At 45.4% G+C, this 15,758-nt stretch overlaps 1 protein-coding gene across 1 annotated transcript in view; it reads left to right on the forward strand.

The window, feature by feature from the left end:
- Positions 1–2,412: 2,412 nt before the first annotated feature.
- LOC144754115 (butyrophilin subfamily 1 member A1-like) overlaps positions 2,413–15,758 on the forward strand; it is a 588,580-nt gene continuing 575,234 nt past the window's right edge. The window contains exons 1-2 of the mRNA XM_078641681.1: positions 2,413–3,032; positions 14,449–14,525. Of these exons, the coding sequence (XP_078497807.1) occupies positions 14,450–14,525 (76 nt within the window). The 5' untranslated portion in view covers positions 2,413–3,032; position 14,449. The remainder of the gene's footprint in view (positions 3,033–14,448; positions 14,526–15,758) is intronic.

A 15,758-nucleotide genomic window follows, 5' to 3' on the forward strand; every position in this document is an offset into this window, starting at 1 on the left:
GAATGACGGAGCGTGGAGGGCTGTTTCGGCTCTGCCAATAGTAGGGTCGGGGGGCCTCGCCAAGCGACCCCGCTCTCCTCAGATCTCCCGGGCACCTTGCGTATTGTAGCCGAGCGTCTGGGCCAGTGTCACAGCCTTCCCTCCGCTGCCGGCTTCGCGGATGCCGCCATTTTGCGCCTCGGTCCCTCGGGTTTTCTCCGTCGAGCCGTGCCCCTCTCGGTGCAGCTACCGGAGTGCCGCCCAGACCGGAGCAGGCGCTGATGGATTATCCAGGGATCACCCGAAGTTTCGCAGGGATCCCTGGCCAGGTGGAGGATGAATATACGGATTATTGGGCGGAGGAGCCGGGAGCCTTGTTAGGCTGCGACCATCCTCGCCGGCTGCTAGCCACGCCTCTCAAATGAGGGCACACTAGACTTATACTAGACACACGGAGACATTCATGACAAAATGCTGGCAAACGAGGGCACACTGGACCTATACTAGAAACATGGGGTCACTCAAGACAAAATGCTGCCAAATGAGGGCTCCCGTGATCTATAATAAGACACATGGGGACACTCATGACAAAATGTTGGCAAACAAGGACACACTGGACCTATGCTAGACACAGGGGGACATTCATGACAACATGCTGGCATGGGCATACTGGGTGTCATTTTTTCATTGGGGCACTAGTAGAAAACTGCTGGTGCTGGCAAACTTTTGGAAATTCTTGGAATTGGGGGCACCCGTAGCAAAATGCCAGCGCTGGTACATTGAGGGTAATTTTTGGCATAAGGGAGGACAATTGTGGCACATAGCAGGGGACAATCATGACTGAATGCCGGCCATGACATAGAGGACTTAAGAGTCACCTGTGGCTTAAGAAGGGCCCCAATGGCAAGATTCCAGCAGTGGCATATCATATGTAAGTTTGGGACTAAAGGGGCGCCCATGGCATATGGGGAGCACCCATGACAGTACGACCTGGCACGATGGAAGTCATGTTTCAACCTATGGGGGCGGAGCCAACACGTTTTGGTAAAAATGGGGTCAAATCTTGGGGACAGTGAGGTTGAGGTGTCCTGGCACACCATGAAAGAGATGAATATTCAATCAAAGCGTGTCCCGTGCATGTTATTTTCAAGCAGAGTTTGGTGAAACAAAGCTTGAAAATGTACTATCTGGTCCGATTTTTTCAAACTTCTCTTAGAAAGACTCCTTCTCAGACCCTCTGCCCCTCTCCCCACCCCCACACACTAGGAGCCGTCCTTCACTTCTGGGTAAGTACCACGGCCCATCACTTACAAATATCACCAGCCACCACTCCAGGAACAGAAGGTAAACAGTGTCTTGCAGTATTTACTTTCTGCAGCTTCCACTGTGAATGTGGCTAGGACATTACACTTTAAGTTTAATTATATTAATTTATTCAGCAGTGCAATGCGCTCTCTTCGGATTAAACAAAAAAAAAGTTGTTATCATGTATCATTTTTGTAATTATATGAAAAATTAAGTGTGTGAATAAAGCTTTCAGCTCTATGGGTCACACGAGTGATGGGGCCTTGCAAACGAACTCAAAACAAAATGTATAAAGAGTTAGGAATAATGTGGTCCAATAAACTAGTTCATATTCAATATGTGGACTACAACAATTAATACATCTGGAGATAACTACTATTGCGGTATTTAAATATCTTTTCTTCTTTTCCTATCATGAATGAACATATTTCACATCGAGGTTTAAAACAGGGGAATTATTAAATCTTGATGACAGCTTGGGGTATGAAACATTCGGCTTCCAGTGCTGTTGTGTATTTTGTGGCTCTATATGGTCTTCAGATGAAGACATCATTTTGCAGGTGACACTAAGAGACTCAAATAATCATCCCCTTTCTTATCACATCAGCTCCTAATACAGATGTTCTCTAATTCAGGCATTTATCTGTGATGTGTTTTTATATTAATTATGTATTGATTATGGAACTTCAGAAATGTCAATTATTGTGATGTCATCAGGGTTACGAGCATGTGACGTCACTTCCTTGGAGGACTGCGGGTCGTTATGCCACATGAAAGTTAAAGCGCAGGAGCTTGGGAGCAACGCAACCCCCACAACCTGAGTGACGGTTGCTCACAGCACTTGTGTGGTACAAAATGCACCCTCGCATCACAAATAGACGCAAGAACACACTTCACGCTAATGTATGACACTGAATGCCAAGTTAATTACGTGAATCTCACCCACTCCTAGTTCAAAGTGGGGTTATTTACATTTTCTGGCCCCCCTTGCTTCAGACTTTGTTCCCCTCTCTCCGCCTGTTTATTCCTCTTGTGTATTTAGCTCTGTTTTCTCTGCGCTGCCCTGTTTACATTTGCATATGTGGACATCTCTCCAAGGTCTGGCTTCAGACTTTGGCCCCTGTCGCTGCCCATAGACACCAAAGCTGCAGCCGCCTCTCTTGAGAGACGGTCCTTTGCTGTCGCTGCCCATAGACACCAGAGCTGCAGCCGCCTCTCTTGAGAGACGGTCCTTTGCTGTCGCTGCCCATAGACACCAGAGCTGCAGCCGCCTCTCTTGAGAGACGGTCCTTTGCTGTCGCTGCCCATAGACACCAAAGCTGCAGCCGCCTCTCTTGAGAGACGGTCCTTTGCTGTCGCTGCCCATAGACACCAAAGCTGCAGCCGCCTCTCTTGAGAGACGGTCCTTTGCTGTCGCTGCCCATAGACACCAAAGCTGCAGCCGCCTCTCTTGAGAGACGGTCCTTTGCTGTCGCTGCCCATAGACACCAAAGCTGCAGCCGCCTCTCTTGAGAGACGGTCCTTTGCAGTCGCTGCCTATAGACACCAAAGCTGCAGCCGCCTCTCTTGAGAGACGGTCCTTTGCTGTCGCTGCCCATAGACACCAGAGCTGCAGCCGCCTCTCTTGAGAGACGGTCCTTTGCTGTCGCTGCCCATAGACACCAAAGCTGCAGCCGCCTCTCTTGAGAGACGGTCCTTTGCTGTCGCTGGTGACCTGAGAGCCAGAGAGGAGCTTGTCCAGCAGACAGGTGAGTTATCTGCTGTTTATTTTTATGAATCTCATGCGTCCTCTTTCCTGTCTGATCTCAAACGTGAATACATCCAACTCTGAGCACTGCTCTCCCTCCCAGGCCACCCTCATCTCTCTTGAGAAACATGGTATAGCGCCAACTGCAGCCTGGCGCCGATGCAGCGCTTCAAATGCGAAAAAAGCAGAAAGGCAGGGAGGTGTGCATGAGATGGGAGGTGGCTGTGGATGTAAGTGTGATGTGTGTGTGACTCTAGCCATAAGGCAGTGAAGCACTGTACACGATTGATGGCAGATCTGTGGGTTCTGAGATGGGAGGTGGCTGTGTATGTGAGTGTGTTGTGTTTGTGTGACTTTAGCAGAAAGGCTGTGAAGCTCTGTACATAATTGAAGGCAGATAGGTGGGTTCTGAGATTGGAGATGATTATGTATGTAAGTGTGTGGTGTGTGTGTGACTCTAGCAGAAAGGCAGTGAAGCACTGTACACGATTGATGGCAGATCTGTGGGTTCTGAGATGGGAGGTGGCTGTGTATGTGAGTGTGTTGTGTTTGTGTGACTTTAGCAGAAAGGCTGTGAAGCTCTGTACATAATTGAAGGCAGATAGGTGGGTTCTGAGATTGGAGATGATTATGTATGTAAGTGTGTGGTGTGTGTGTGACTCTAGCAGAAAGGCAGTGTAGCACCGTACATGATTAAAGGCAGATAGGTGGGTTCTGAAATGAGCAGTGGCTGTGTATGTAAGTGTGTGGTGTTTGCGTTACTCTAGCAGAAAGGCGGTGGTGCACTGTATATGATAGAAGGCGGATCAGTGGGTTCTGAAATTGGAGGTGGCTGGGTATGTAATTGTGTGGTGTTTGTGTGATCTTATCTGAAAGGCAATGGAGCAATGTACATGTTTGAAGCCAGTGAGGTGGTGCTGAGATGGGAGGTGGCTGTGTATGTAAGTGGGTGGTGTTTGTTGGAATCTAGCAGAAAGGCAGTGAAGCACTGTACATGATGGAAAACAGGTAGGTGGGTCTGAGATGGGAGGTGGTTGTGCATATAAGCCTGTGGCGTTTGTGTGCTTCTATCAGAAAGGCAGTGGAGCACTGTATATGATGGAAGGCAGGTAGGTGATTCTGATATGGGAGGTGGCTGTGTATGTGAGTGTGTGGTGTTTGTGTGATCCTATCCGAAAGGCAGTGAAGCAATGTACATGATGGAAGGCAGGTAGGTGGTTCTGATATGGGAGGTGGTTGTGTATACAAGTGTGTGGTGTTTCTGTGTCTCTAGCAGAAAGGCAGTGGATGACTGTACATGGTTGAAGGCACATAGCTGGGTTTTGAGATGGGAGGTGGCTGTGTATGAAAGTATATGGTGTTTTTGTGAACCTATCTCAAAGGCTGTAGAGCACTTTACATGATTGAAGACAGGGAGGTGGTGCTGAGAGGTGAGGTGGCTGTGTATGTGAGTGTGTGATGTTTGTGTGGCTCTAGCAGAAAGGCAGTGGAGCACTGTATATGAAGGAAGGCATTGAGGTGGGTTCTGAAATGGGAGTTGGCTGTGTATGTGAGTGTGTGGTGTTTGTGTGACTCTAGCAGAAAGGCAGTGGAGCACTGTATATGAAGGAAGGCATTGAGGTGGGTTCTGAAATGGGAGTTGGCTGTGTATGTGAGTCTGTGGAGTTTGTGTGATCCTATCAGAAAGGCAGTGAAGCAATATAGATGATTGAAGCCAGTGAGGTGGTTCTGAGATGGGAGGTGGCTGTGTATGTGAGGGTGTGGCGTTTGGGTGACTCTAGCAGAAAGGCAGTGAAGCACTGTACATGATTGATGGCAGATAAGTGGGGTCTGAGATGGGAGTTGGCTGTGGATGTAAGTGTGAGGTGTTTGTGTGACCTAGCAGAAAGGCAGTGCAGTACTGTACATGATTGAAGGCAGGGAGGTGGTGCTGAGATGGGAGGTGGCTGTGTATGTGAGTGTGTTGTGTTTGTGTGACTTTAGCAGAAAGACAGTGAAGCTCTGTACATAATTGAAGGCAGATAGGTAGGTTCTGAGATGGGAGATAATTGTGTATTTATGTGTGTGGTGTTTGTGTGACTCTAGCAGAAAGGCAGTAGAGCACCATACATGATTGAAGGCAGATAGGTGGATTCTGAGATGAGCGGTGGCTGTGTATGTAAGTGTATGGTATTTGCGTTACGCTAGCAGAAAGGCAGTGAAGCACTGTACATGATTGAAGGTAGGGAGGTGGTTCTGAGAGGGGATGTGGTTGTGTATACAAGCGTGTGGTGTTTGTGTGACTCTAGGAGAAAGGCAGTGAAGCACTGCACATGATTGAAGACAGACAGGCGGGTTCTAAGATGGGAGGTGGTTGGGTAAGTAAGTGTGTGGTGTTTGTGTGATTGTATTTGAGAAGAAGTGGAGCACTGTACATGATTGAAGCCAGTGAGGTGGTTCTGAGATGGGAGGTGGCGGTGTATGTGAGTGTGTGGTGTTTGTCTGATCACATCCGAAAGGCAGTGAAGCACTGTACATGATTGAAGGCAGATAGGTGGGTTCTAAGATGGGAGGTGGCTGGGTATGTAAGTGTGTGGTGTTTATGTGATCCTATCTGAAAGGCAGTGGAGCACTGTACATGATTGAAGCCAGTGAGGTGGGTTCTGAGATGGGGGGTGGCTGTGTATGTGAGTGTGTGGTGTTTGTGTGACTCTAGCAGAAAGGCAGTGGAGCACTGTATGATGGAAGGCAGTGAGGTGGGTTCTGAGATGGGAGGTGGCTGTGTATGCGAGTGTGTGGTGTTTCTGTGATCCTATCCAAAAGGCGGTGAAGCAATGTACATGATGGAAGGCAGTGAAGTAGTGCATGATTAAAGCCAGTGAGGTGGTTCTGAGATGGGAGGTGGTTGTGTATACAAGTGTGTGTTGTTTGAGTGATCCTATCCGAAAGTTAGTGTATCAATGTACATGATGGAAGGCAGTGAGGTGGTGCTGAGATGAGAGGTGGCTGTGTATGTATGTGTGTGGTGTTTGTGTGACTCTTGCAGAAAGGCAGTGAAGCACTGTACATGATTGATGGCGGATAAGTGGATTCCGAGATGGGAGGTGGCTGTGGATGTAAGTGTGTGATGTTTGTATGACTCTAGCAGAAAGGCAGTGGAGCACTGTACATGATGGAAGACAGGTAGGTGGTTCTGAGATGGGAGGTGGGTGGGTATGTATGTGTGTAGTGTTTGTGTGATCCTACTCGAAAGACAGTGAAGCACTGTACATGATTGATGGCAGATAAGTGGGTTCTGAGATGGGAGGTGGCTGTGGATGTAAGTGTGTGGTGTTTGTGTGACTCTAGCAGAAAGGCAGTGGAGCACTGTATATGATGGAAGATAGGTAGGTGGTTCTGAGATGGGAGGTGGCTGGGTATGTATGTGTGTGGTGTTTGTGTGTCTCTAGCAGGAAGGCAGTGGAGCACTGTACATGATAGAAGGGAGAAAGGTGGTTCTGAGATGGGAGGTGGTTGTGTATAGAAGTGTGTGCTGTTTGTGTGATTCTATCATAAAGGTAGTAAAGCACTGTACATGATTGAAGGCAGGTAGGTGGGTTCTAAGATGGGAGGTGGCTGGGTATTTAAGTGTGTGGTGCTTGTGTGATCCTATCCGAAAGGCAGTTGTGCATTGTACATGATCGAAGCTAGTGAGGTGGGTTCTGAGATGAGGGTGGCTGTGTATGTGAGTGTGTGGTGTTTGTGTGTTCCTATCCGAAAGGCAGTGAAGCAATGTACATGATTGAAGTCAGTGAAGTGGTTCTGAGATGGGAGGTGGCTGTGTATGTGAGTGTGTGGTGTTTGTGTGACTCTAGCAGAAAGGCAGGTAATCACTGTACATGATGGAAGACAGGTAGGTGGTTCTGAGAGGGGAGGTGGCTGTGTATGTGAGTGTTTGGTGTTTGTGTGACTAGCAGAAAGGCAGTGAAGCACTGTACATGATTGATGGCAGATAAGTGGGTTCTGAGATGGGAGGTGGCTGTGGATGTATGTGTGTGGTGTGTGTGCGACTAGCAGAAAGGCAGCGGAGCACTGTACATGATGGAAGACAGGCAGGTGATTCTGAGATGGGAGGTGGCTGGGTATGTATGTGTGTGGTGTTTCTGTGATCCTACTCGAAAGGCAGTGAAGCAATGTACATGATGGAAGGCAGGAAAGTTGTGCTGAGATGGGAGGTGTCTGTGTATGTAAGTGTATGATGTTTGTGTGAATCTGCAAGAAAGGCAGTGAAGCCCTGTACGTGATTGAAGACATGTAGGTGGTTCTGAGATGGGAGGTGGCTGGATATGTTTGTTTGTGGTGTTTGTGTGACTCTAGCAGAAAGGCAGTGGAGCACCGTACATAATAGAAGGGAGAGAGGTTTTTCTGAGATGGGAGGTGGTTGTACATATAAGCGTGTGGTGATTGTGTGATTCTAGTAGAAAGGCAGTGAAGTGAAGGACACTTTAAGTGAGTTTGGTCGACTCTCTGGGTATGCAGTTAATCCTTCAAAGACGGAGATTATGTGTTGGGGGTTGAAGGATGGGAAAGGAGTGCCATCTCTGGATTTAAATATCTGGGGATTAATATAGAGCAGGACCTGGCAAATATTCCTTTGACAAATCTGAGGAGAGTCTCAAAGGAAATTGATCATCTTTTCCTTAGGTGGAGGAATCTTCCACTAACAATATATGGTCGTGTGAACATAGTTAAAATGGTAATGCTGCCTAAACTAACATATCTGTTCAGCGCCATTCCCCTCGACTTCCCTGGTAAACTCCTTCGGAAAATCCAGAGCAAGATCGGAAGCTTTATTTGGGCTAATAAAACCTCCAGACTTTCGTTGAAGAAGTCAAAGAGAAGGTTACTTAAGGGAGGCTTAGTATTATTAGATATCCTCTGTTACTGTCTTACGTTCCAGTTTAAAAATATTCAATGTCTACTTACCAGCCCCACTGATAGCATCTGGGGGAAGATCCTGAATGCCATGGTAACCCAGGAGGGGGGGGGGGGGGGGGGGGGTCTGGATTTTTGTACAAGTTTGGGACCCCTAGGTTCTTCAAGAAAGTACGCCTAAAAGTGATTAGATCTGCACTTAATACTTGGCAAAACCTCAAAGCAAGATGGGGGATAAAATATTACTCAGACTTTGCCCCAATTTGGGACTCCCCGGGACTCCCTGACTGCTTAAAAGACAGCCTGGCAGTCCCAATAGAGCGTGCTGGTATCCAGACATGGTCTGATATGATATCTACAGATGGATTTCAACCCTGGGAGGCTTTGAGAGCAAAGATTGGCGATTCCTTCTCTCGCTTTACATTTTTACAACTTTGTTCATGGTATGCGGCAGAAAAGGCGAATATAGGTGAGAATCATGAGGTAGAGTTAAAACTCCAAAACCCAGCTCCATTGAAAAAAAGAGGTTGGGATATGCTACAGAAGCCTACTAGATAAAGAGGATACTGAGCTTCCTCCACCATATCTTGTTTGGGGATCATCTACATTGGAGAACAGTGCTGCGGAGCTTTATTGCCCATCTATTAGCAATTTATATAAGTTTGTTAAGTCTGCTTCTTTGAAGAAAAAACATTTTTTCACCATTAATAGGTTGTATTATACCCCCCAAAAAATCGCTAAGTTCGTTTTAGATCCTCCTCCCCGTTGCCCTAAATGTGGTATAATAGCAGCAGACGATATGCATATGTTTTTTGAGTGTACTCAGTTAGGGGGCTATTGGCGGAATATAGAGTTGGCCTTGTCTGGAATTTTTGGTCTAGGGATCACTCTAGATCTAGTCTTGGTTATATTTGTCTTGAGCCCGTTTCTTATAATTCATCTTTCCAGAGTGCAAATGGGTCTATTCCTCTGCTTGATCATGTTGGCCCGTAGGGAAACCTGCATACTGTGGAAAGATCCGGCCCCTCCTTTGTATGATAAGTGGGTTCGGGCGGCACTTAATATGGCACGGCTTGATAAAAACGAAGGAAACATCTGGTCGCCACTGGTTTGTTGGGGCAAGGAACTTAGACTGGTGTAAGATAGTCCGATGATTACACCAAGCCTCGTACAAAGAAGCTGGCCTGGTGGGCCCGAAAGGGAATGCAGCAACATGGACCCAGGGCGTTCATGATCAACAGGGTCTTTATGTTACGATGGCAGATGCTTACGGAGCTATGAGGACTAATAAAAAAGAAAAAAAAAAGAAAGGCAGTGAAGCAATGTACATGATTGAAGGCAGATAGGTGGGTTCTAAGATGGGAGCTGGCTGGGTATGTAAGTGTGTGGTGTTTGTGTGATTCTATCCGAAAGGCAGTAGTGCACTGTACATGATTGAAGCCAGTGAGGTGGGTTCTGAGATGGGAGGTGGCTGTGTATATGAGTGTGTGGTGTTTTGTGACTCTAGCAGAAAGGCAGTGGGGCACTGTATATGATTGAAGGCAGTGAGGTGGTTTCTGAGATGGGAGGTGGCTGTGTATGTGAATGTGTGGTGTTTGTGTGACTAGCAGAAAGGCAGTGAAGCACTCTACATGATTAAAGCCAGTGAGGTGGTTCTGAGATGGGAGGTGGCTGTGTATGCAAGTGTGTGGTGTTTGTGTGATCCTATCCGAAAGGAGGTGAAGCAATGTACATGATGGAAGGCAGTGAGGTGGTGCTAAGATGGGAGGTGGATGTGTATGTAAGTGTGTGGTGTTTGTGTGACTCTTGCAGAAAGGGAGTGAAGCACTGTACATGATGAAAGACAGGTAGGTGATTCTGAGATGGGAGGCGGTTGTGTATACAAGTGTGTGGTGTTTGTGTGATCCTATCCGAAAGGCAGTGAAGCAATGTACACGATGGAAGGCAGTGAGGTGGTGCTGAGATGGGGGTGGCTGTGTATGTAAGTGTGTGGTGTTTGTGTGACTCTCGTAGAAAGGCTGTGAAGCACTCTACATGATGGAAGACAGCTAAGTGGTTCTGATAAGGGAGGTGGTTGTGTATACAACTGTGTGGTGTTTGTGTGAGTCTAGCAGAAAGGCAGTGGAAGACTGTACATGGTTGAAGGCAGATAGCTGGGTTCTGAGATGGGAGGTGGCTGTGTATGTAAGCATATGGTGTTTTTGTGAACCTATCTCAAAGGCAGTGGAGCACGGATGTATGACGTTACAACGCAGGCTATTACAACGCCTGCCTTTACAACGTGGTTTTTACATCGCAAACCTTTACAACGCATAGCGCTTAGAGGTGCTGGATAGTGATAAGTTTAATTTTCTATTCCAACTCCAGTCCCCGTGGACACTAGGGAAGGTGTTGGATAGAAAATTAAACTTATTCCCTATCCTAGGGCGCCCCCCAGCGCAATGCGTTGTAATGGTTTGCGTTGTAATGACCGCGTTGTAATGGTAGTGCGTTGTAAAAGTTTTGTTGTAAAGGTTGTTCACCGTGGAGCACTGTACATCACTGAAGGCAGGGAGGTGGTGCTGAGATGGGAGGTGTCTGTGTATGTGAGTGTGTGATATTTATGTGACTCTAGCAGAAAGGCAGGGAATCACTATACATGATTGAAGGCAGATAAGTGGGTTCTGAGATGGGAGATGGCTGTGGATGTAAGTATGTGGTGTTTGTGTGACTCTAGCAGAAAGGCAGTGGAGTACTGTACATGATTGAAGGCAGGGAGGTGGTGCTGAGATGGGAGGTGGCTGTGTATGTGAGTGTGTTGTGTTTGTGTGACTTTAGCAGAAAGGCAGTGATGCTCTGTACATAATTGAAGGCAGATTGGTGGGTTCTGAGATGGGAGATGATTTTATATGTAAGTGTGTCGTTTGTGTGCAACTCTAGCAGTAAGGCAGTGGAGCAATGTACACAATTGAAGGCACATATGTGGGTTCTGAGATGGGAGGTGGCTGTGTATGTAAGTGTGTGGTGCTTGTGTGACTCTAGCAGAAAGGCAGTGAAGCACTGTCCATGATTGAAGGCAGATAGGTCAGTTCTGAGATGCTACATGGCTGTGTATGTAAGTGTGTGGTGTTTGTGTGACTCTAGCAGAAAGGTAGTAAGGCACTCTACATAATTTAAGGCAGATAGATGGGTTGTGAGATGAGTGGTGGCTGTGTAAGTAAGTGTATGGTGTTTGTGTTACTCTAGCAGAAAGGCAGTGAGGCACTCTACATGATTGAAGGCAGATTGGTGGGTTCTGAGATGGGAGGTGGCTGTGTATGTATGTGTGTGTTGTTTGTGTGACTCCAGCAGAAAGGCAGTGGTGCACTGTACATGATTGAAGGTAGGGAGGTGGTTCTGAGATGGGGGGTGGTTGTGTATGTATGTGTGTGTTGTTTGTGTGACTCTAGGAGAAAGGCAGTGAAGCACTGTACATGATTGAAGGCAGATAGGTGGGTTCTAAGATGGGAGGTGGCTGGGTATGTAAGTGTGTGGTGTTTGTGTGATCTTATTTGAAAGGCAGTGGAGCACTGTACATGATTGAAGCAGGTGAGGTGGTTCTGAGTTGAAGGTGGCTGTGTATGTGAGTGTGTGGTGTTTGTGTGATCCTATTCGAAAGGCAGTGATGCAATGTACATGATGGAAGGCAGGAAAGTGGTGCTGAGATGGGAGGCGGCTGTGTATGTGAGTGTGTGGTGTTTGTGTGACTCTAGCAGAAAGGCAATGAAGCACTATACATGATGGGAGACAGGTAGGTGGTTCTGAGATCGGGGATGGCTGTGTATACAAGTGTGTGGTGCTTGTGTGACTCTAGCTATTGGGCAGTGGAGCACTGTACATGATTGAAGGCAGGGAGGTGGTGCTGAGATGGGAGGTGGCTGTGTATTTGAGTGTGTGGTGTTTGTGTGTCTCTAGCAGAAGGCAGTGAAGGACTGTACATGATTGAATGCAGATATATGGGTTCAGAGATGGGAGGTGGCTGTATATGTGAGTGTGTGGTGTTTGTGTGACTCTAGCAGGAATGCAGTGAAGCACAGTACATGATTGATGGCAGATAGGTGGGTTCTGAGATGTGAGGTGGCTGTGTATGTAAGCATATGGTGTTTTTGTGAACCTATCTTAAAGGCAGTGGATCACTGTACATGATTGAAGGCAGGGAGGTGATGCTGCGATGGGAGGTTGCTGTGTATATGAGTGTGTGGTGATTCCACAAAAACAAATTGTGATCATCGGTTCTTGATAAACTTAAGTCACGTAGGTCCCTGTAGAAATTCTTGTGCACCTACTGCCGTCAGCGGATCTATTAGGTGACACAGCTTCCAACTCCTGTTCATTGTAAGCTTGCGTAAATCGAATCGAACATAAATGGACATGGAAATTGTTATAGGTGCTGCAGGACGAGCTTTAACGAAAATTCCCAGCCTCAAGAAAAATTTGCCAACAAAAATAAGGATAGGGACGGCTGCAGGAACTTTGATTGAGCTATTTGCGGTGTAGAGATATGAAGTCTATGAGCCCGCTGGACCTGGGACTTTACCGCCTGCTACAACACCAGAAATGATTGTTAACAATTAAATGAATAATTAAAATAGCTTAAAATTAAAACCTATATTTAAAAATATAGTTGACAGCTATACAAATAATTGCGTGCTCTACAGGAAGACATGCTTGAGACAAAAAAATTTCAAACTATGGATAACAAAACCAACATAGTTATCATAGTCTTAGCCAGTCACTATTTTTACACCTATATGACTTAGAACAAAGGACAGACCGTCCCTATTGCTCACAAGTCTCACAAGTATTCCTTAGCGGAAGCATGTTTTACTTCCATTGAAAAAATCCTTGCAGCTGTGCAAGCAGCCATTTTGAAGGAGCACACTTTGGCACAGGGGAATCATTGTTGTTTCTCCCATAACAGGCACTAGAAGTAGCCACCAAGGGAAGCATTTCTAATGCCTATGCCCTACACCAGAGATGGGTACAGTGGTCTTTTTCAAGTGCAGTGGATGTAAAGCTTCAGTATGATCCATGAACATGAACAAGATGTTGGTTCGACTCCAGCTACTTTACCCATCGATTTTTATCAGAGCATATGCTATATGGCTGGTTTTGCCCACAAAAGAACATATTTATAACAAAGTAGAAAGTCACATTCTTTAAGTTTATACTCCAGGGGCCTCATTTATGAGGCCTTGCATCAGTTTTGCGCTTCCGATGCGTCACTTTTTGTGACGCATTGGCGGCGTAAAACATGCCTCCTGTTGCGCACTATTTACAAAGTGACGCATCTAAGCAGATGCGTCACTTTGTAAACCCCTGCGCTACATTATACCTGCATGCCCCGCAAAAAGCCTCGTAATAGTGACGCAGTGAAATCTATGAGATTTCACTGCGTCACTTTTAGGACGCTGTTGCGTCAAAATCTTGCGCCTGCCTCACTGCAGGCGTAAGACTGATGCAAGCCCTTTCACATGTGGCTTTCCCCATGTGAAAGGACGCATTGATGGAGTTGAGTCACTTTTGTGACACATTCCAGCAATGCGTGACTTTTGCGCTTACAGATACGTCAGAAATACTGACGTATCTGTAACTCCTTGCGACATGATGCGTCATATATTAAATATGACGCATCAGGTATGCCGTAAGGAGTGCGCACTGAGAAGTCATGCATCGCTGCTTTCACGCAGCGATGAGTCATTTCTCATAAATGAGGCCCCTGGTCTCAGTAACTTGCTATTGAAATAAGTAGTTTATATTTCCCAATTATTTTCTGTGAATGCCTTGCTGCATGGAGCGATTGGAGTTGGGGCAGAGGTGACAGATGAAAGTATTATACAGTTTTGTGAATAGATCAATGTAACAAACATTGACCTGTAGGACCGATTGCTGAACTTTGTGGAACTGGAGAGAATGTTTATACTGAGTATGTGCAGTATGCACTGTGAAAGAAACTGATACTTTGAGGATTTTGCTTGATAAAGATCAATATGCCCGCACAAAGTTGGATGTATGGCTAAAGAGTTGAACATGGGCCCAATGGAGAGGAACTTTACCTTGTACATATTGTTATTGTTGAATTGTAATCAATACACAGTTTAGATCATAGTTATTGCTAAGAGTGACAGTGAAGTGATATCTCTTCAAGTAAAACACTAGAAGTGTAGTTAGTAGCTTATTGGGGAGCTGTGTACTAGGCATAACTTCATCTGTTATGAACACATTTCTTTCTTCTCTGTACATTTTGTTAAATTGTTAAGACATTGCATAAAATAATGTCATATTTTTGATTTTGTAAATTTTATGAATGAATAAACATTTATTGTAAAGATTACTTTGGTACGCATAACTGCATCGCATTGTGAAGTATAAGCACGACAACTCAATATTTCAGTCTTCTGCAGACAAACCTTAGTGAGAAGTGTAGCTATTTCAATCACTGCAATGTTTTGTTCCTCACTGTTATCTCAATGAGTAACTTGTGGGATTTGTTTTCCTCTTCACAGAATGATGGCACTCCTGTGCCTGCCACGACTCCCCCCATTGCTGCTACTGTGTCTGTACCATCATATATATGTTTCAGGTAGGAGAACAACTCTCTTTTCTTATTTTATCATTTTGGCCCCTCTTTAAATTTACAATGACAGACATTCAATCCTCTCGTTTAGCAGGGTCCCTGAACCTACCACACTTGTGGAAGAAAGTCCCTCATATTCAAAGAAGGCTCCCACAGTGGAGGGGGATTTTCTCACAAGGGGCTTCGGCTGCAAAGACTTGAAATCACCTTGAGGGAAAACACTGTCAGACTCGTCATCAGGCGATCACTGACACAATATTGTTGTAAACAAAATAGTTATCAAAAATATTGTTTCTAAAATATGGTGTCCGTGTACTTCTAATAGCAAGTAGAAAAATATCAAAAATAAAATATCGCTTCACAATAATATTGTTAAATACATACAAAATGTTTGTTTATAAATATATGGATGTATGACGTATTCACACATGGTTTTATAACTCATGCCTTTACAATGTGGGCATTCCATTACAACGCAAGTCTTTACAATGACTTGCCTTAGGGAAGTGCTGGACTTTGGAATATCATATTTTACTATTCCAACTCCAGTCTGTGCTACAGTGGAGAAGGTGGTGGATTCCCTAAAGCAATTCATTGTAACGACTTGCGTTGTAATGGAATGCATGGTAACAACATGTTCATTGTAGTGCCTGTGGTGTGATGGCACTGTGTAATTCTGTCTGCCTTGTAATATATATATTTATATATATCTTTTGCACCAACATACGCTAACCTACTCATGGCTGTATAGGAAACGGAAGTACTGAAAATTGATAAATCCGGAAAAATCAAATTTTGGTCAAGATTCCTTGATGACCTCTTTATTGTATGGGAGGGTGACCACACTGACCTTCAAGACTTCATAAACTCACTCATTGTAAATAAATACAATCTATCTTTCAAATCTATGATAGGTGCATCAAATATCATCTTTTTAGATGTGGAAGTTTTTATTCAAGGCCAAAGGATATGCACTAAAATGCACAGGAAACCCACTTCATGCGATAGCATCCTGCATGACAACAGTGGGAATCCGCAAATTGTAAAATGGAGCATACCCTATAGAGAGGTGTTGCAAGCGAAGAGAATCTGCTCTGAAACATCGGATCTGAACTCCCAAATAAACTAAATGAGCAACCATTTTTTAGAACAAGGATATCCCCTTGGTGTAATTGAAAATGCAAAAGCCAGAGACACCTTGAAAGCAAGTGCAGATCTCTTACGGTCCAACAATGAAAA

This window comes from Lissotriton helveticus, chromosome 5_1 (assembly GCF_964261635.1).
Source record: "Lissotriton helveticus chromosome 5_1, aLisHel1.1, whole genome shotgun sequence".
NCBI classification, from domain to species: Eukaryota; Metazoa; Chordata; class Amphibia; order Caudata; family Salamandridae; genus Lissotriton; species Lissotriton helveticus.